The sequence below is a fragment of the Ctenopharyngodon idella genome, chromosome 11 (genome assembly GCF_019924925.1).
Source record: "Ctenopharyngodon idella isolate HZGC_01 chromosome 11, HZGC01, whole genome shotgun sequence".
Taxonomy (NCBI): domain Eukaryota; kingdom Metazoa; phylum Chordata; class Actinopteri; order Cypriniformes; family Xenocyprididae; genus Ctenopharyngodon; species Ctenopharyngodon idella.
In genome coordinates this window covers 1457943-1479625 of record NC_067230.1, presented here as the reverse complement: position 1 = coordinate 1479625, position 21683 = coordinate 1457943, and the positions used below count along the sequence as shown (strand labels likewise).

The window sequence follows — 21683 nt, the reverse complement described above, 5'->3', positions numbered from 1 at the left end:
CAGATTCTGGAAACTCTGTGGTCTTAGTACTTTTGGACCTAACAGCAGCTTTCGATACAGTTAATCACTCCACTCTTATTTCTTGTTTAGAGTGCTATGTAGGCCTATAGGGTAATGTTATTAAATGGTTTAAGTCTTATTTGTCTAGCAGATGTTATACAGTTAATATTGCAAACTGCACCTCGTCCGTAGCCAAGCTTACGGAGTCCCACAAGGCTCTATTCCTGCTCCCATTTTATTTTATTTTTATTACCCGCTAGGTAATATTTTCAGAAAACATGGAGTTTCATTACATTGTTTTTCGGACGATATCCAAATTTACTTGCCATTAAAAAAATGAGACACAAGCGATTTTGAGATATTGGAAGCCTGTTTGAAAGATTTAATGAACTGGAAGCCAAGCTCACTCAGCTTGAACTCAACATGAGACCATATGTTAAAAACTTGGGCTTTATTATAGATAGTGACCTTAAAATGGACAAGCAATTCAATTTAATTGTCAGGTCTAGTTTTTTCCATCTTCTCCAAATTTGATAAATTAAGCCATTTCTTAATTTTAAGGATACACAAAAGGTTTAGATTTAGAAAGTTTAGATTACTGCAATTCGCTACAAGGTTATTGACGTGTACACGTAAGCGGGAACATATTACGCCTATACTTGCTTCCCTTCGCTGGTTGCCTGTAGGTTATAGAATTGATTTCAAAGTACTCACACTAGTTTATAAATCTATTCATAAGCTTGCTCCATCTATCTGACCTCATTTCAGTTCACCAGCCCCCTAGATTGCTTAGGTCAGGGAATCAAATTCAACTCAAGGTGCCAAGAAACATAGGGGTAATAGAGTGTTTCAGGCAGCCAGTCCCAATCTTTAGAATAGTTTACCACTACACATCAGATCAGCACCCACTGATCTGTTTTACAGTGCTCAGCATAAATGAGTACACCCCCTTTGAAAAGTAACATTTTAAACAATATCTCAATGAACACAAAAACTATTTCCAAAATGTTGACAAGACTAAGTTTTATATAACATCTGTTTAACTTATAACATGAAAGTAAGGTTAATAATATAACTTAGATATAACTTAAAGAACAACATTTTCAGTTTTACTCAAATTAGGGTGATGCAAAAATGAGTACACCCCACTGAAAGTCTCTGGAGCAAAGCTAAATTTTAGACTACAAATGTCTAATTTAACAAGAATTCAACCACAGGTGAGTCTAATTATTCTTTACACAGGTGTCCAGCAGACAGTTGACTATAAAAGGGTCTGAACCCAATCAAACACCTATGGGGAATTTTGAAGAGACAAGTTGAGCATCACTCTCCATCCAGCATCCAGTCTCTAAAAGAGGTCATTCTTGAAGAATGGAAAAAGATAGATGTAGCAAAATGTCGCCAACATATTCATTCCATGCCTAGAAGACTTGGTGCTGTCATTAAAAATCATGGAAGCCATACAAAGTACTAGATGTAGTAGTTTTTGTTGTGTGGTGTACTCATTTTTGCATCACCCTAATTTGAGTAAAACTGAAAAATGTGTAATCTAAGTTATATTATTAACCTTACTTTCATGTTATAAGTGAAACAGATGTTATATTAAACTTTTGTCAACATTTTGGAAATTGTTTTTGTTCATTGAGATATTGTTTAAAATGTTACTTTTCAAAGGGTGTGTACTCATTTACACTGAGCACTGTACCTAATGTCTGTAAAACACCTTGGACAATATACATTGTAATTATATGGTGCTATGTGGGCCATTCTACAGAACTGGTTCAAACTGCTGTCCCACAACCAAAAAACACATTTAAAAAGCATACACGTATTCAAATTTTAGATGTTTACTAAGATCTTTCTATTATATATTGAATCCCACAATAATATTTAAAATATCAGTAAGCTTAATATATATAAAATCATCATTTATTGGGTACTTTCAATTGGGTGGTGGCTGTCCCGAACCCTAACCCCTACATTTCAACATGCCAAGTCTAGTCATCTTCATTTATATAGTGCTTTTTACAATACAGATTGTTTCAAAGCAGCTTCACAGTGATATTAGGAGAACTAATGGACAGAGATTGTTTTGGCTTTACAGCAGCTCTAGGAAAAAGATATTATCGAGCTAAAGTAAGTTTTTGATTGAATCACTTCCGTTGTAAAAATCATTAATTATTAACTTAGGGGCTGCTTAAATTACTTTTATTTTTTTTTAACTGAAAACAGAAGACTTTTAATGCGTTCTTGCCGTTCATTTATGTTTATTGTATAGGTATGCGCATTTGAATGTGTATGTGCACAGACACTTTGTCCATCTTTACAAAGTGACATCACCAAATAACTCGTCTGGCCCGCATAAAACAGAATCACTATTCGTTTCTGTGGATCCACGCGAACTGGGATCATTTTGATAATGTTTTATCTATACATGGGTTACGTTGTCTAGGCGCAGGTCCTTCATCTCAACTGGATACGCCCTGGATCTGGCAGACTATGGTAAACCTCAGGATAAACAGAGAGAAACTAATACTAGCGTAGACGCCATTCTTCTTATGATGTAGCGAGTACATCAGATGTTATGGGAAAGTATTGAAATAATTTTTGAAATTTTTTCCATTGTTGTTTTTAAAAATATATTTTGGATTTTTTTTTTTTTAAGTGAAGTTAAAAAAATATATATATTTTATATTTTATTTTTAAATCAAGAAACTTTATGTAAAAACATGCGTCCCACATTTTATGTTTTAGTCCATTGGCTGAGACTGATTTTAACCACACTTCTACATTTTTGAACAGGAAATATTCCCTCCCTCATAGCCTCTCTTTCATAGTAGATAGGTACCATAATTTTGAGTTAAATGTGTTCAAAAGTCTGTCGCTACCGAAACAGTCATTACCGAAACATGTCATTGTTGTTTTGGTAGTGACAAAAGGTAACACATAATCATTTATTTGGGGAAAATAAACAAAATTTTAATACAGTTATGCAAATCATTAGTGTTTTAATATGTTTTAGTAGTATTTTAGTATGAGTTAAAATAAAACATGGGATGTTTTGTCAAAAATAAAGTATATTGAATTATCAACTAAGATGTTATTATAGTGTTTGGTTCAATGTATATTCAAACTAATGAATCCTTTACTTTGAAATCAGTATGATAAACTTTATGCCTTTTGCAAAGAAAGATTGGATTCAAAATACAACAAATCTCATAAATTACACTTGAAATATTGTTAAAATCGTAATTGTTATTGATTTACCTGTGAAAGCGTATATATTTACAAGGTAGATTTAAACAAAATCTTAATAGGTCAGCCCTTCTTATTAAATTATTTATTATTGTGTTTCGGTAGTGACAAATTTGGGAGAGGAAAAATATTCCAAAATTTTCTGAAAATACAATATGAGAATTAACTGCACAATTACTAGAAATGTGTACCTTGAATATTATATAATTTGCATACATACAAAATTTGTGGAAAAAGACATTGTTTTCCAACTCTGACTTTGAACCAGTTCTGTAGAATGGCCCAAAATGACAAAAGACAAATAACTAGAAGAATAACAAAGTGCAGTAAACGGTAACACTATTTTGCACTTCAAAGCAGTGTGTTTATAATTAATGTGGTAACAAAAAGCATAGTTTGCAATATCAGTCAGCATAACAGACTATTTTTGTACAGATAAAATAAATGGAATTGAATTGCACTGGAAGCCTTGCACATGTAAATTAGAAATTCCCGTGCCCTCTGTTATTTTAAAAATAAGGTGGAGAGGTAATCTAAAAATAATATATTATTTTTCTCTGTCTCTCTCTGTCTTGACCACAGACTGGAAAGAGAGCTGGAGGAGCTAGAGACAGGTTTGTCTGCAACATCCACCAAAGAGAGCCTGTCCGACGAAGTACAGGAAGTCAACACCAAGACAGTAGAAAAAATGGTGAGTTCTGACCATCAGCTCTTTCGAACACATAAACTTCACCCCAGGGTGGGCAGCAGGGGATCCCGAGGCTCCTATTGAAGCCTTTAGTGCATGACACACAATAGGGGACTGTCTCATGTCTGGCTACACAAAGGCCATCCTGATTAAGGGCAGTGTTTGAGCTCACTGCTTAAAGTGCACAAATCTGTCTCAATCAAACAGCATGCTCTAAACATTCAGGACTGACTGACTTTTTGCACTCACTGGAAGTGTTAGTGTGCTGCATTCAGAGGGAATTCCATAGCAACACTAATTATTTTCTCTGATTGGACTTTTCTATAGTGGTATATATCTATAAAGAACATCATATGTCACTGACTAGTGCCTGCTGACCTCTAGTGCTTACAGTTTATGTGTTGTGTCATCAGGACTGTTATTCAAATTATATGTATTTGAATATATTTCTAAAGAAGTGTTCAGATAAAACAGATTACTGCTGCCTTTACGTTTATGGGAATTACTGAATTAAGAAATGACAACTTAGAGTTGTTCAAGGCCAAATGATAAGTTTCTTTCCTAGAAACCCTTATAACGCCAAAATAGATCCACATGTGGCTTTGTCGTTGATGACAGCAAAATACTTATTTGCTCTTCATTTCTACATGTTCTTGCAAAAATAAAATGCATGAAATATGTATTGAGGTACCTAACTGTCTTGAGCTGCTGAAGCAGCTGCCATTTTGGTTTTTATAAATGACAGAGAATGAGAGAAGTCAGAGCTTTCAAAACATTCTGATTGAACTGAATGTTTTTACAGGTTGGAATGTATAAACTATGGGTAGATGTTTAAAGGGATAGTTCACCCAAAAATGAAAATTTTGTTATCATTAACACCCTCAAGTTGTTCCAAACCTGTATGAATTTCTGTCTTCTGTTAAACACAAAAGAGTAAATGATGACAGAAGTTTCATTTTTGGGTGAACTATCCCTTTAAAGTTAGTTCACTTTCAAATGAAAATTACCCCAAGCTTTACTCACCCTCAAGCCATCCCAGGTGTATATGACTTTCTTCTTTCTGATGAACACAATCGGAGATATATTAATAAATATTCTGACACATCCGAGATTTATAATGGCAGTGAGCGATACCAACGAGTATGAGCTGAAGAAAGTGCTTCCATCCACATCCATCCATCATAAACTTACTTCACATGGCTCCGGGGGGTTAATAAAGTCCTTCTGAAGCGAAGTGATGTTTGTGTAAAAAAATTATCCATATTTAACAAGTTATGAAGTAAAATATATAGCTTCCGCCAGACCGCCTTTCATATTCAACTTATGGAGAAAGTGTAAACTGGCGTCACATCAGTTAAGCTTTTTCCATAAGTTGAATAGGGAAGGCGTAGGACGTAGCGTAAGCTTTTTGAACTGCGAGAGTTTTACACTTTCGTCGTAAGTTGAATACGGAAGACGGTCTGGCAGAAGCTAGATATTTTACTTCATAACTTGTTAAATATGGATTTTTTTTACACAAATTCATTGTTTCACTTCAGAGAAGACGTAAGATGTAGAGTAAGCTTTTTGAGCTGCGAGAGATTTACACTTTCTTCGTAAGTTGAATACGGAAGACGGTCTGGCGGAAGCTAGATATTTTACTTCATAACTTGTTAAATATTGATATTGTTTTTACACCAACGCATTGCTTCACTTCAGAAGGACTTTAGTAATGCCCCCCATCCACAGCACTTTCTTCAGCTCATACTCATTGGAATCGTTCACTGCCATTATAAAGCTTGGATGCGTCAGGATATTTATTAATATTTCTCTGATTGTGTTCATCAGAAAGAAGAAAGTCATATATACCTAGGATGGCTTGAGGGTGAGTAAAGCTTGGGCTAATTTTCATTTGAAAGTTTACTAATCCTTTAAAAGCTAACTATTACTTAAAACAGTTTGACTAGTTTATTTACCTTGTCACTAACAATGTCCAGTGGAGTATATACATATCACATGACAGTTCTTTCTTTTTCATTTACATCACGTCTCAAATGATGTTTTGAGTTAAATAGTCAGTAGTCAGAAGACAGAAAGATGTCAAATTTGCCGTTGTATTACAAACAAAATTAAACAAAATTAATTTGTGTTTTGTAAAATAACACAAAGTTTAGTGTTATAAATATGTATTATATTTTCAAAAAATGAAAATGATAAAACATTACTAAATTTGCAATGTTGATAACTTTGGAAATGTGTCATCACCGTCTGTGAAAAGGGTCCATTGTCTGCATCTGACAGAAAATCATAAGCCATGAAACATGCATGTGAAATTGTGTTCAAGAGAAAAGACAAGCACAGATACTAAGCTGAATGTTTCTGGTTTAGACTTACTTAAAGGGTTAGTTCACGCAAAAATGAAAATAATGTCATTATTACTTACCCTCATGTCATTCTACACCCGTAAGACCTTTGTTTATCTTCGGAACACAAATTAAGATATTTTTGATGAAATTCGATGGCTCAGTGAGGCCGCTGTTGCCAGCAATGTCACTGAACCTCTCAAGATCCAGAAAGCTACAAAAGACATATTTAAAACAGTTCATGTGAGTACAGTGGTTCAACCTTAATATTATAAAGTGACGAGAATACTTTTTGTGCGCCAAAAAAACAAAATAATGACTTTTCAACCATATCTAGTGACCGATTTCAAAACACTGCTTCGTGAAGCTTTACAAATCTTTTGTTTCGAATCAGTGGTTCACCAAAGTCACATTATTTCGGTAAACGAAGCTTCTTTGCATCATAACTGTTTGAAATTTCAATAGTTCACGTGACTTTGGCAGTTTGATATACGCGATCCGAACCACTGATTCGAAACAAAGCATTCATAAAGCTTCATGAAGCAGCGTTTGGAAATCGGCCATCACTAGATATTGTTGGGTGAGCTAACCCTTTAACACTTTAACACTCATCAAAAGTACTCTTGAAGTAAACAGAAAAGATTATATTCACAATAACAAAGTAATTTGACTGATGACCGTATTCGGATATTTCATATACAAACATATATAATTTGTATCAAACTCATTTTTTCTCTCTCTTTCTCTGTCTCCTTTTTGCAGGTTGTGACAGACTCTGTAAAAGGTAACATCATCTCTGACACCAGAAACACCTCTAATGATAGCCTTTTCATGAGCAACATTTGATCTAAATTCTTTCTTCACACACTTTAAAATATCAAAAACAGCAATTTATAAGTTACACAGACAAAAGACCAATTTTTGAAGATATCCTTGTCATGTATCCACTGGGGTAAAGGACATTGCAGTCAGTCTTGTTTCTAGTACTCCCTCCCATCCTCCCTCTCTCCCTCCTGTTCCGTACTCTTGCTTCTTATACCTTTTTCTCATTCTCTGTCCTTCTCTGTCCTCATTCACAAACCTAATTAGAGGTCAAAGTTCACGTCAGCCCTCGTCTGGAGAAATCCGGAGGTGTCTCTGACATGATGAGAGCAGGTGAGTGTTGGTCCAACCGTAGCTCACGCAGAGATCACACACTCTTCCTGCTGTTTTTACCCTTTACCCCTCTAATTCTGAGATAAAGAACACATACTGATAGAAAGAGACACGAAATGAGAGTTAAGTTTCTCTCTGAGCCCAATGGACTACTTGCACAACTACTTCCGCGTTCTACTTATTACGGCTCGAGCGTTTCCGGCCAGCGTTCGGCGCACTTATATACAGAGAGCTTTTCGTGAAAACGCAGATTATTACTACATTTTAGGGCTGCCAAATGTTTTTTAAACAATTAATCATATTCTCTGCATTAACATTAATTATCTTCAACCTGCTGAAATGTTTATTAATATATTTCGCTTCCAAATGCTCATTCTGAATAATAAATAAATATATTTCCCCACTAACCTACCGCCGTCAAGTGCTTGTCTTCTCATTAGCAGTGTTTTTCTCTTAGTCATCATATTTCATACCTGTTAAATTTACGTTTAAATGAATTTGACTGATAAGCACCCTTAAGAAAGCGCATGGTTTTACTATGGTAAGTGTAGTAACTATGGGTGACAACACATTATCACGATGGCTAGACTATTTTACATTACAGTTACAATTGAACTGCGAACAAAAACAAGTTAAAACTGTCAAGCATCGCTGATTCCCTCCTGACAATCTGTTAACAGAATGAGTGATTCTGTAAGTTCGCTAGCACCGTTAGCATCGCGCACCAGCTACAGTCAGAAAGACTGTAAATGAACAGAAGAGCATACAAGACATGCACAAACAAACCAAGCTGACGATTAAACAGCAGTATAACCTTTCATATAATAGTTATAATTAATCAAATAATGGTTTTACTATAGTGTAGTAACTATGGTTAATTTTCGTACGAGCAGTATTAGCTTGCTTTGGTGCTCTTTTATTCCAGTGTTTGAAATAGCTGAATGAATGTGATAACTGCCTTAACAATGTTAAATATTTAATTAATCTTAAAGAATAATGCAATGACAGTGCAACTACTTTGAATATTAGGATTTTTGGCATAAATGTGTGAATTAAAAACAAATGATTGTCAGTGAAAAAATGGCACAGAATAGTGACTAAAATTAAATTATAATAATATGTTTATTCTGATCTTATTCATTGCATCTCACACTGCAGCGTCGCGATCACTAGTTGAGCACTGACACCCTGTGGTGAAAGAATCATGGCTTGTGTTGGATTAAAACTTAAAGTTCCGTTGAGTTTGGAAAGGTATGTACATGGTAATCATCAGAATATCTCTTCTCCTGTCTCTGAATATGTCTGGAATTTAAAATCATCCCGAGGACTTTCATTTTAAGACGTGTTTAGTTAGCTATGTGATAACAGCACATTGAAAATAGATATAACCGGAAACAACTGAGCCGTAATATATCAAACCGGATGTGCGCCACAAGGCTCAGTGCAAGTAGTCCATGAGTACACTTTTAGACCTATTAGCATTAATGTCATTGCAGTAGATCAGTGGTTCTCAAATCTTTCAGACCCTTAACCGTGCCTTTGCCGAAGCTGGGAAAAGCCCTAAACACTTACATATATACCCCAGTATAAACAGTATATTTAGAATTTTTTTCTATCTAATTCAAATGCACTAATTACTAATTAGAAACAGATTTCGAAATTTGGAGAAAAGTTTCATCATTAAAATGTTCCTGTATGTTTGGAAGCACTTGAACGCCTCTTGGTTAATTTTGATATCATATTCTAAACCGATTGATAAATGTAAAGAGAACTTATTTACAGTTTGGACTGAAATATATGACTAGACCACAAAACTCTTGTGGGTTTCAAACTCACAAATACTGTGCTATGTCAATGTTTAAAAACGTACTAATCTTGTGCTGATTTCATCTAATCTTGTCTTCTGATTCTCTGTTCTCTCAGTTGATGTGTGTTTGCATGTGTGTGTGCGTCTGTGAGTCTGGCATATTCACTAGATCATCTCTTAATTATAAAGTTGAAAAGCAGAATAACATCTAATAGAATCAGTTATTTTTAAAAGTTACACTAATCAAGGATTAGGTTGCATTAGGTTTTATCTTCTTTTTTTTTTTCCATGATACATAAATAACTATATGTACCAGCTTTTAAATATTTAAAGTATTTAAAAATATGTTATATATGTTATATAGTTTAAAAAAAGTATATTTTAATGTATAAAACAGGTTACAGTTATTTTTTTAAGTATATTTAAAAGTATTTTTAACAATTTATATATTACATTTATATATTATTATACAAATTATCATTGAGATATTTAGAATTAACCTCAACAACAAACAATAAAAAACACAACAAATGAATAAATAATTAATAATAATGATATATACAGTACTGGTCAAAAGTATATACAGTACTGTTTTTAATGTTTTTGAAAGAAATCTCTTATGTTCATCAACCCTGCATTTATTTGATCAAAAATACAGAAAAAAAGTAATATTGTGAAATATTGTTGTAAAGTTTTATATGTGAATATATTGTAATATGTAATTTGTTCCTGTGATCAAAGCTGAATTTTCAGCATCATTACTCCAGTCTTCAGTAATCCTTCAGAAATCGTTCTAATATGCTGATTTGATACTCATGATTTGATACAGCATAAATTACTGACCCCAAACTTTTGAACATTAGTGTATATTGTTACAAAAGATTTCTATTTTAAATAAATGCTGTTCTTTTTTAACTTTTTGTTCAGGATCCTGAAAAAAATATCGCAGGTTATAAAAAAAAATATTAAGTAGCACAACTGTTTCCAACATTGATAATAAATCAGCATATTAGAATGATTTCTGAAGGATCATGTAACACTGAAGACTGGAGTAATGGCTGATGAAAATTCAGCTTTGCATCACAGAAATAAATTATATTAAAGTATATTAAAATAGAAAAAAATATTTTAAATTGTAATAATATCTCACAATATTACATTTTTTTTTTCCTGTCTTTTTGATCAAATAAATGCAGGGTTGATGAGCATAAAAGACTTCTTTCAAAAACATTAAAAATAGTAATGTGTCCAAGCTTATATATATATATATGAGCTGGGTAGATTACATATGAATTGTAATCAGTTACGGATTACAAATTACATGACAAAATTTGTAATCAGTAATATAATCTCTTAGATTACACATTTTTGGTAACATAATCTGACTACTTTTCGATTACATTTAGATTACTTTTGTGCTAACCCTTATTTGATGTCACACATATTGTAGGATAATCTTGTACTATTTTGACAGATACAAAGAAAAAATATAGTCCAAAAAATATATTCTATTCACCAACAAGAGCCTCAACAGATTATTTTTGAAGTGCAGTGTATGGACAGTTAATACTTAAAAATACTAACACTAATGTACCTGTTAGTGTTTGCTGATAGTAACACTGAATAAAACAAAATCACATCTTATGATTTTAAAACATATTTACTTAAAATTAAGTAAATTTAGAAAACAGCAACATTACAAAAACAAATATTGAAAACATAAAATTCATAGCAATATCACTGCTACATCAAATATTTCATCTATATTTCATATATTATTATTATCATTATATTATTATTTCATATATATATATATATATATATTCATATATATTTCATCTATATTTCCCCCTCACCGCCGTAAAAACTCGAAGAATCACAAACGTATATAAGCGGCAGGTTTATTATGAAAAAAATATAAAAGTTACAAAATGAAAAATTAGGAGAATCAATGAATTGTGAACAACTAACTGCCATTGTGTAAATAATATGTAATCACGTAATCCATAGAAAAGTAACTGTAGTCTGATTACGAGTATTTTAAAAAGTAGTTTACTCTAATTACAAGTACTTGATTTTTGGAATCTGATTACGTAATCCAGATTACATGTAATATATATATAGTTTAAAAACATATATAAACTAGTTATAAGGAATTTCTAAGTTATGATTATACAAAAATGAAAAATGTATATTTCTATTATGGAATATTATCTATATTCTCTAATTAAGATAATTTATCATAAATTACATTATAACACAAACAGCACCATGTAGCGCCCATCAGTCATATCGTCTTTCAACACCTCACTCTGCATCATTGTTGTCATAGTGCGCAACAGACAGTCTTTTAAAGTCATGTTTGACTGGTTGTTTGAATATAGAAAGCAAATGGCCCCAAACAAATGTGTTTATGTGTGTGTGTGTTAAATGACTTCATGTGAGTGTGACAGCACATCATTGCAGGATGGTAATGTGTTCTTTCGTTGGCACTGCAGCGATGTACTCCGTAGAGATCACAGTTGAGAAGGACCTGGTGACTGGCGAGACCAAAGTCCTGTCCACTAACACACTGCTCCCCAAAGACCTCTCGCAGCAGGGGGTCAAGGTCTATGAGGATGAACAGAAAGGTGGCTGGCGATAGAGCAGGCGCGTGTGGCTTTGCCTACTTTACGAGAAGTGTACTTGTTTACATTAAACTTATGATGGAAAAAATTGTTAGAACATCAGTTGTAGTTCTTATTTGACCATGTAATTTAATCGCGAACAGTTAAGACAAAAAATGTCATCATTTACTCACCCTCATGTTGTTCCAAACCTGTATGACTTTCTTTCTTCCGTAGCTCTCATATTTTATTCTCACTTTCACATGTTTTAGCTTGCAGTGCCATTGTGGGTAATGTGACATGTGAGAATCATTTCCATTCAGCGTGATTGACGTCAAACCAGGCATGATGCATCTCCAAGTGGTATATTTAAATTTATGCAAAGGGGTTGACATTAAAGAGCTGGGATGGCAACAAGTATCAGTGAATAAAATATACAACTAAGGCTTATTGTAAAAACGTGCCTCTATACCTACATTTTTGCAAAACTCCAAAAACGCACCTATACATACAATTAATTAGGGTTTCCAGCGAAAATGAACACTAGTGGCAAGAAAACACAGACTTTTATTCATTTTTAAACTAAGTATGATTACAGGGGCAGATTATCGATTAATAAAGACAGTTCCTTGCACAATACTATGTTATGACATCAAAACACTAACCATAGTGCATGTTATAAACTAATACATTTTGATGTGTGCGTCAGATAACAGCTTCTTATGTATGGTTTTTTTGATGTAGTAAATTTGCTGGGTAGCTCATCTGGTAGAGAACGGCACTTGCTATCTAAAGCGCTTGGGTACAATTCCTGTGAAACGTGAGTCATGAGACTTATAGCAGCAAGTTAAAATGGTGTGGTTGCGTCAGCGACAATAGCCTTGTGGGCAGCGCACCGACATATAGCGCAGTTGCGCTTCGGGCGTCCCGAGTTCAAGTCCCGGCTTGTGGACCTTCCCTGATCAGGTCTCTCTCTCCAACTTCATGTCCTGTCATAATAAAGGCAAAAATGCCAAAAATAAATCTGAAAAAAATAAAATAAAATGGTGTGGTTGTTTCAGAAAATGCATTTTAATCTCACGTTTGCTTTCTTTATATCGATTGGTTAGGTGTAGGGTTTAGTGTAGGTGCTACGTTATTTTCAAACACAACAGAGTAGTAACCTTATACAGTCACTCACCGAGCATTTCAATTCCGAACAATATGTACAACAAAGGCACGTTTTTCCAATGAGCCTGGGTTGTAAATTTAAATCTGCTCCTCACACAAAGCATGCGATTTTAAAAGTTGACAAGAAGTCAAATGAACTACTTCTATGGTACTTTTTTGTCCTTTTTGGAGCTTGATTGCCCCTGTATGCTTTTATTGTATGGAAAAGAGTAGCTTGGACATTCTGACAAACTTCTTTTTTGGGTTCCACCAAAGAAAGTGAGTCAAATGGGTCTGGAACAACATGAGGGTGAGTTAGTGTCAACCAGTGTCAACATATGAATCTTATATTTAGATTTGTCATCAAATGCTGGTCACTTCTCGTAAAGGAATAAGTTCATCTGAGCATGGCTTTAGATGTAGGGTTACCACAAACTTATCATTAAGAGACAAGAGACCATTTCATTCATTAAACTCTTAATTTGGTCACCCTGCAACTTGACTGCTAGTTTTGGGCATGTTGCTGCCAAGCTTAGCCATGAGCCTCCAGCCTGACTTTACACGCTTCCCAGTTAAAATGTGGTGTTATACAATAAAACTATAAATTAATCACATATTAAATATATTCTTCAATGGTTTACGGATGATTAAAATACTCACTGATACCTGTTTGTACTGTATGCTGCTAGCTGCTAATGCTAACACCAGTAGCACTGCTTGCTTCCTGCTCTGTTTACAGCTTGCCACACTTTCCCTGTGTTTGATCCCCTCAATCAAGTGAGCACTTCTAGCAATTGAAGTGCACTTGACACAACCCTGCTAACAGCTAGCAATGCTAACAGTAACTAATGGGGCACAGTATGCTTTTCATGTGTTCGTCAATGGGCAGAATAAGTAGTGGTTTTCTAGCAGTATTTATTGAAGTCAGAGTATTATAAATTGTTCCTTTATAAAAAAAAAAAAATAAAAAAAAAAAATTAAAAGTTAACGTTGGCTAAAAGTTTGCTATAACACTTTATTAAAGATTCATATAGGGATTGCCAAGTAAGGCATGAGTGCTGTTTATTATAATCTGAAAGATGGTATAAGGTTTTTGAGTCGATTCATTTATTTAAAAATAAATTTTAAATAATTTATACATATAATATGTTTTTCATTTCTAAATTAAAATTAATTTTGATATAAAAATTATTTTTTTTTTTTTATCTTGATCTTGGACACTGTTATTTGTTGTTGACTCACAAACATTCGGGTTGATATTGCTTTATGGGGTGTCATGTCAATCTTGAGATGAAGGGCAGTCAGTCACTGAAAAAATTAGTCTTTCCTGACTCAATCTGTCTTATTTTTCTCTATGTAGTGGTGCATGAAGTGCGCAGTGTGGACGGCACAGTAACCAATGGCGTTCACCAGCTCAGCTCTTCAGAGGTGGATGAGCTCCTCCACAAAGCTGATGAGGTGACCATGAGTGAGAGTGGCAAGACTACGCCGCGACTGGAACGAGGGCAGGCCGAGAAAGTGGAGAAGGTTGAGAAAGACATAGTCCCAGCTGCAGCCGGCTCCACCCCCATAATGGAGATCACGGGTGTAGAACCGAAACCCGCAACACCTCAGACAGAAGTGGGCGGGGCCAGTGCAGAGAACCCAGTTACGATGGTTTTCATGGGTTTCCAGAGCGTGGAGGACGAGGATGAAACAAAGAAGGTTTTGGGGCAGGAAAGCACGACTGTGAAGGCTGAAGTGGTCGTCATAGAGGACGGAGATGCCAAGACCACCACCACCAGTGACACCACGCAGGAGCAGGCACCCCCTAATGGCAGCCCAGCAGATCCACCGAAGGCTGAAGAGGCGGCAGGAGAGTCAGGACAGCCAGAAGGGGGCGCTGCTGAGGTCAAGAGCAAGGAGAAACAACCCTGCAAATGCTGCACCATCATGTGAGCCTAAACACACCCTCCCAAACACGGACTTTACTGATGAAATGCAACAACATACAGAGAGAACAATAGCAAGGCAAAGAATAAACATTCACTATCTTTTGATAGAAGCTGTTGTTTCTTTAATTGATTTGACCTGTTTTATATTTTCTATATTGCTTGATCCGCACCCCTTGATACTCTCTAACCTCATTTAAAATTTATGCGTATAGTTTTTTTTTTTTTTTTCTAGTTTTGTTGTGGCTGAAATGAATCACATCATATGCACTCCTATGAGAAAAGTCTGAAGATTAAAAACCCTTTAACTAACCGATCAGTATCCAACAAGCCCCTTAAATCCTATTTAGTCCTACCTTTCCATATAAAGGAATGAAATATCTCACATAATATATATGAAGTTATCATTTATTTTTGAAAGAAATATTTATTTTATTTGAGTTCCCTTTTTGCAAAGCATGACATTGTTTGCATTGCAAAGTATTTTCACTTTCACATCAAAAGAAAACATTGAAGACAAAGATTGATTTCAACATTGTGCATTGCGCTTTATTTACTGATGAAGCTGTGAGAAGTATATCAATTATTATTATTATTATTATTATTATTCTGGTTTTCTCAATTTTGACAGAGCAGGGATTGATTGAGCACACCTTGCCTTTGCTTAGAAATGACAGGATTGTTGTAAACAAACAGATTGACCATTATACAGGAGTTTTAAAAGAATGTTCCAGGTTAAATACATGTTAAGATCTCAATTACTATAGAAAATAGTTTTCATTCATCCCTCAGTTTATAATGAAAAAAATATATATGTTTACAAAAATGGGAAGTTTGTATTTTTGTTAAAACATTAATTTTTTCTTACAAAAATGTGTTTCTTGAGCTGTTAAGTTGTCTAAATTATTCTTTAAATCCTTATTAGCTTTACATGGTCATGACAGGAGCACATGCACTACCGTTTAAATGTTAGGGGTCAGTAAGATAAAAGAACAGCATTTATTTGAAATAGATTTTTTTTTTTATTATAAAAATCTTTATTGTCAAATAAATAAACAATGCATCCTTGAATAAAAGTATTGATTTTTTAAACGTACTGACCCCAAACTTTTAAACAGTAGTGTATAGTCTTGTAGCTAGACTTTATTAACATTTATTCTTATGCCATTCGCCATAGACTTCCATAATACTTGTATAATAAACATGATTTCTATTCATTATTTACAAACATAGGGACAAATGATAACAATTTTGTGGTAAATGAAAGCATGTCCCAACCTAACCTCTACTGAACCAACATTTCTGTAAATGCATGTGTAACTGTACTTTGCACTGAGACATTTGCTTCAAATGAAAGAATATTTCAAAGTGCTTTCTTTTATCATGCCTTTTCTTTTTTCTTTGCTATCCCTCACACACACTCACAAGGACACAAACAGTGATACAGGATCATTTTTCCCTCCTTAAAGGAAAATTTGTATTTCTTATCTTTGTTCTCCCGTGAGTCCAGTAGATTGCACTCTTTCATATTGAAATGTAGGACAAGTGAGCTGAGGATATCTCAGTAAGCACTGGTGTTTTGCTGTAAGGCCGTTCGGTGGCCGTGCTCAGTTAGACTGGTCCAGCAAAGGGTTTACGCATGCGTAATTGTTCCTTTATGTTTCTAATTAAAATACTTGTTACCATATATTATCCCCACTTGAAGTGCTTTATTTGTTGGAAATAGAAATAAGGAGTAGGGAGTAAGTTGATTACTTTCAAACTGCTGCGTGATATAAACTTGCATTGGATCATTTGTACCCTTCTAATCATTTCACCTGAATTACTCACATGCATTTTGAATATTTAAAAAGCCCTGCCCTTGTTCTGACATTAAGAGATGTTTAAGTATCAAGTGTCCAGGATGGTATTTTGATTGTATTCCAGTCTGCACTGCCATTAGCCCTCAGGAAGGGTCATTGACAGCTCATTTCCAACAAGTGACATCAGCAAACTGCTGCAGCCAATGCTATGCAAGAGCCCTCATGCGTGTAAACTAGTGTCAGAATAAGCAAAGCTCTCTCACTTAAACCGCAATCATAACAGTTAAAAAAATGGAAAGACAGGAAGGCCAATATCCGCCCTTCCTTAGCTGTTCCAAGGAATTGACAGGAAGTGTGACAAGGGGACAGGAAAAGTTTAATAGGTTACCATGCTAAGTATTGAAGGTTTTTTCTTCTTTTATTTAGATACTTAAAAAAAAAAAAAGTGTTAACATTTCTGGCAAAAGTTGGAAAAAATTGTTTCTAATTACCCTTAAAGTATAGCTATGATGCCAAATGCTTCAGTAAAAACAAAAAGCATAGTTTTTGTAGCCTGTGTTTTTGTGGAAGAGATGGGTGATCGACTGCATTATGGTTTAATGTGGTGCTAATTTAAGTATTTTGCTTTTTATTTCCATGTTTTCCATAACAGAAAAATGCTAGTAACATCAAAGGTGCATCCGGTAGTCTGATATCACAATGGTGTTAACTATTGCCGTGGTCTAGCACAATTGTCTCGCTTTTTAGCAATATAGTGAGTTTTAGCAAGCAGTCATCTACAGATTAATAAATTCCATTACCTGTCCAACAAAAAGAACCAACTCCTGAATAACTATCATCAGATCTTTCCACCTTGTGTATGGCGCGTTTTGTCCTGTCTACTGGCTTTAGACCTTTTTTCTTTCTTCCGCCATTCAGGAAGTGATTGGCACTTTCAAACCACTGCTAATGAAGCTAATGAATCTTTTGTTTCGAATCATTTTTGGAGCTTGTATGGAACTGGCTAAGTCACATGACGTGATTTCAGCAAAACAAGAGTTTGTTACATTGAACCTAGGTTAAGAAATTTTTTGAATTCCGGTGGTTTGTCACTAGAGGGCATTGATGAACTCATGAACCAGTGTCTAAAATATTTAGTTTCTCTCAGCACTAAAGCATGTCTAATTTTCGCTCTCTGAATCACCAAAAAACACTACGCTACTAGCGTACACCATATACATATTTAAAACACTTTTTATAAACATCTTTTATCAGTACAGTCTTCATCTCATGTAAGTGTACACCATTCAGACTCATTACGAAAACAATTTATTTTTTCATGTTTAAAAATTAGCGCCAAACTACTAAATGCACCTTTAATTATAGATTACGTTACATTAGAGGGTTTGTTCATGAATGTTAAATCTGTTTTGTACCTTACTTTGTAAATTACTTGCTTCATCGATTTAATTTGATGACAAATTATGAACTAATTTTAGAGGAACTGAATTATATGGCCCTGCTGTAGAGGTGTGCTTTATGAAGTGTGTGTGCGTTTTTGCGTCTATGCAGTCGTATTCATGATTTATATCAGTTAATATGTGTCATATATCTTCCATTTTAAACACATAGTTGTAATATCTGTTTAGCTTCCCGAATCGCTGGGATGAGCTCTGTGGAAATCTTGTTTGTTCAGGAGCCCAGGAGCCAAATGAGGTCAGCATGAATGCAAAAAACCCTTTCTGTTTATCTTGTTCCATCATGTTTACACTCTTGCACATTTTCACTTATCCATGTACACAGTTTTTGGATGTAAAGCAGCATCTCTGGGTTTATAATTCATGGTTCAGCTGATTAAAAACCAGTCTGCTCTTCCCCCAGATGAGCAGACCTCCTTTCAAGTCTTTGCGTCACTGTGAGTTTCACGGATGCCTCACACTTTTGCCGCTCACCTTACTGTCCGTCAGTACTAACATTCCAGTTCCGACGTGTTCCTCACCCCTGAATGCCTTGTTGTCTGGCCACAGGCCTGGCGTATCTCTTTTGTATAGTTGCATGCTTTTATAGGTACATAAATCACACATATCTACATATACATATACATTTCAACGTTAGATGATGTCCCTGTGCTTGAACCCCTAACCCTTGATGTCAAGCTGAGTTCAAAGGCATGATAGAACAGAGGACAATGAGTACTGAAGTAGATAATGGGCAACCCAGACTGGGTAATTCTCTACCTGTTTGAACAGCCCTCTCTTATTGGTTCTCCTGATAATGAGTGTGTGTGCTATTACTGCCACTGTTGTCTGTACATTGTGAAGATCTGCTTTCTAATCAACCTGACAGAGCTGTAGAAAGATTTGGAACGATTAAAATGTGACGTGCTTTACGGAAATCACTGCCTCTGTCTTGTTTTCTCTGTAACAACAAATGTACCATGTGTTTCTTAGGATCCATGCACAAATCGTTATGTAACAGTACTCCCTGCTCCGCATTTTTTGGCAAATCTTCAACATAACAGCAAAAGATTAATTTTGTCAATAAGAGTTTGCAGTCTGCAATGCAATACAAATATAATTCACAGTGAAATAATGGCAAGAAGGGTCAAGAAGGGTTGTTAAATGTAAATGTAAAATCAACATACAGCACAACCAGCGTAGTCTGATTAATGAACAAATTACTTTGAGCCGGTTCTTTTTAGTGATTCAAAAACATACAGCATGACCTATGTAGTGTGATTCACAAACAATTGACTCTTATGAGCTGGTTCTTTTGAATTGAAAACATACAGCATGACAAGTGTAGTTTGACTCCTGAACGAATAGTTAAAAAAAAACAGAATTGCCAGTTTGAATCAGATTTTTAAAGAAACAAGTGAAATTTTCTTGATTTATAGAATACAAACTCATTGTAGGCCTAGTAGTGAGACCTGAGGAACGCCACTGCTGCCATTCAGAACTAATCTGAGAGCCACTGTGGTATTGTCACTGCCTTTGTCAATGACTAAATGACCAGGCTAGAGAGCAACTATGAGGTGCATTATTGGATAGTAGACGGGTATTCTCAGCTTTTGTTCTAAGGTTGCTGATTATAGCAGCATTCCAGACTGGTATCCCTGCCCTCAGCACACTCACAGACACACACACATACGCATGCATGCACTGAATCTTTGACCATGGGCCAGGTCGCCCCACATACATTTTGGGCATTTTCGCTTAAGATGATACCTCTCGTTTTGGCTGAGAACAGTAAACAACACATGCAGCCATATTGGAGGAGGGGCTTTAACAGAGAAATTGAGCCAAAACACAAGTTTTATGGGTAGTGGATGAGAAAGTGTCAAGTGTGGCCAATGCGGTCTAAACCAGACTGAAACCTGCAGAAGTACTGATGGGGTAGGCCCGGGCCCTGCTTTGACTGTATCTTTCAGTGGTATTAAACACAATGGTCTTGCTGTATCCATGGGCCTGCAAAAGATGAGGTGAGTCATTCAGAGCGAGGAAGAATGTCTTATTTTGTGAGTAAAAGCAAACAAATTTGATCACATATTACAAAAATATTGTATCATAAATATACTGTTGCTTTTACACTCAATGTTTTTTTTTAATTTATTTATGATACAATATTTTATAATATCTGACACATATTTTATGGTATATGAAAATTAATTTCCTGTTCCTTTCACTCTCCCCTCTCTCATTAACCCAAATTCTTCCACAGACTGGACTGGATTAGGACTGAGTTGAGATAACTGCATGCTAGGGTTTTCCTGTGAAACTCAAATAAGCAAGCAAACACCAGCTCAGACGCACATAGAGCAGCATGTTCAAGTATACGCCTCCCTGGCAGGTGCTGTGTAACAGCCTGGATCGTGATTTTAAGGTAAGGTTGTACAAATACATAAGTTTCAAGAAGTGCTTAGAAGTATGTTAGGGCTTTAAAAATTATTTTATTCTACAACAATAAACTGACAAACTAGCCTTACTGCAGCTTTACAAAATATATAAAGTTTTATACATATATGGAATTTCAGTCATCTGAAAATAAAATAAAATAAATGTGTATGGTACAAGTGTATTTACACACTTTATGATGCTTGTATTAAATAGCTAACAAAATACTGATGTACAAGTCAAGTCAAATACTTGTGCATTATACTTAAATTTTATCAAATACATTTTAATGTGGTTTGGCAAAGAAACCTTTACCTAAACGTTGGCTTCTTCTTCTTTAGCTGTGCAAAAAATCCAAGTAAATATTGTAATTTTTTTAAACACAACACATATAATTAAACCTTATAATTTTTTTTTAAAATTAACTTATACATTTATCCCCATTCACCCGGATCTGTGAAAGCGATTAAAAACACTGTATTATGCATGACAGGTCAGTAGTTGGTGAGGTCACTTTGTAAAGAAACACTACGAGCCTATAGACTGAACAGGTACACATGCACATCACATCACTGTTTTCACAAATTCACATTTTTGTAGTTTACACAGAGACAATTACGGTATCGTTTTCAAAAGTTTGCATTTTCAGGCCCCCAAAACGCCATTGTCGTGTAAATGAGCGGCTGTATGTTTTCAGTTTTTAGTTGAAAACGGTGTTGTGTAAATGGACCCTAAGATCAAACAATAATTGGCCAACGCCAACCCCTGCCATACTGTCGCAGTTAAAATGCTCTAGTTTATGGTTCTTATCCACTAGATGTCAGGATTTGTATTTTTCCTCAGCTCACTGCACAGCTCAAATCAGCTTTAATTTTAATTGTGCTGTTGTTGTTATCCTTACTACAGTCCATAAAGATACATGTAATTGTAGTTATCAAGAATATTTATGAATTTATTCAAGCTCATTAAACATCTCTAATTTTAACCATCAGATGGTTGTGTACAGATGGTTCAGTAATAAGCTTTTATATTAATATGCCAGGTGTCCAATCTTTCTCAAAACCCCTTCCACAATC

The 21683-nt window shown here is 34.9% G+C and overlaps 1 protein-coding gene across 4 annotated transcripts in view; it reads left to right on the top strand.

Annotated features, from left to right (window-relative positions):
- The window catches only part of palm1a (paralemmin 1a), a 44584-nt gene extending 25475 nt beyond the window's left edge, over positions 1-19109 (top strand). Inside the window, exons 5-9 of one of the 4 annotated variants that reach the window (XM_051912972.1) lie at positions 3838-3946; positions 7048-7069; positions 7375-7440; positions 11746-11877; positions 14363-19109. In XM_051912972.1, the coding sequence (XP_051768932.1) occupies positions 3838-3946; positions 7048-7069; positions 7375-7440; positions 11746-11877; positions 14363-14940 (907 nt within the window). In that variant the 3' untranslated portion in view covers positions 14941-19109. The remainder of the gene's footprint in view (positions 1-3837; positions 3947-7047; positions 7070-7374; positions 7441-11745; positions 11878-14362) is intronic. The other 3 variants (XM_051912973.1, XM_051912974.1, XM_051912975.1) reach the window with 3 other exon arrangements.
- Positions 19110-21683: the final 2574 nt, after the last annotated feature.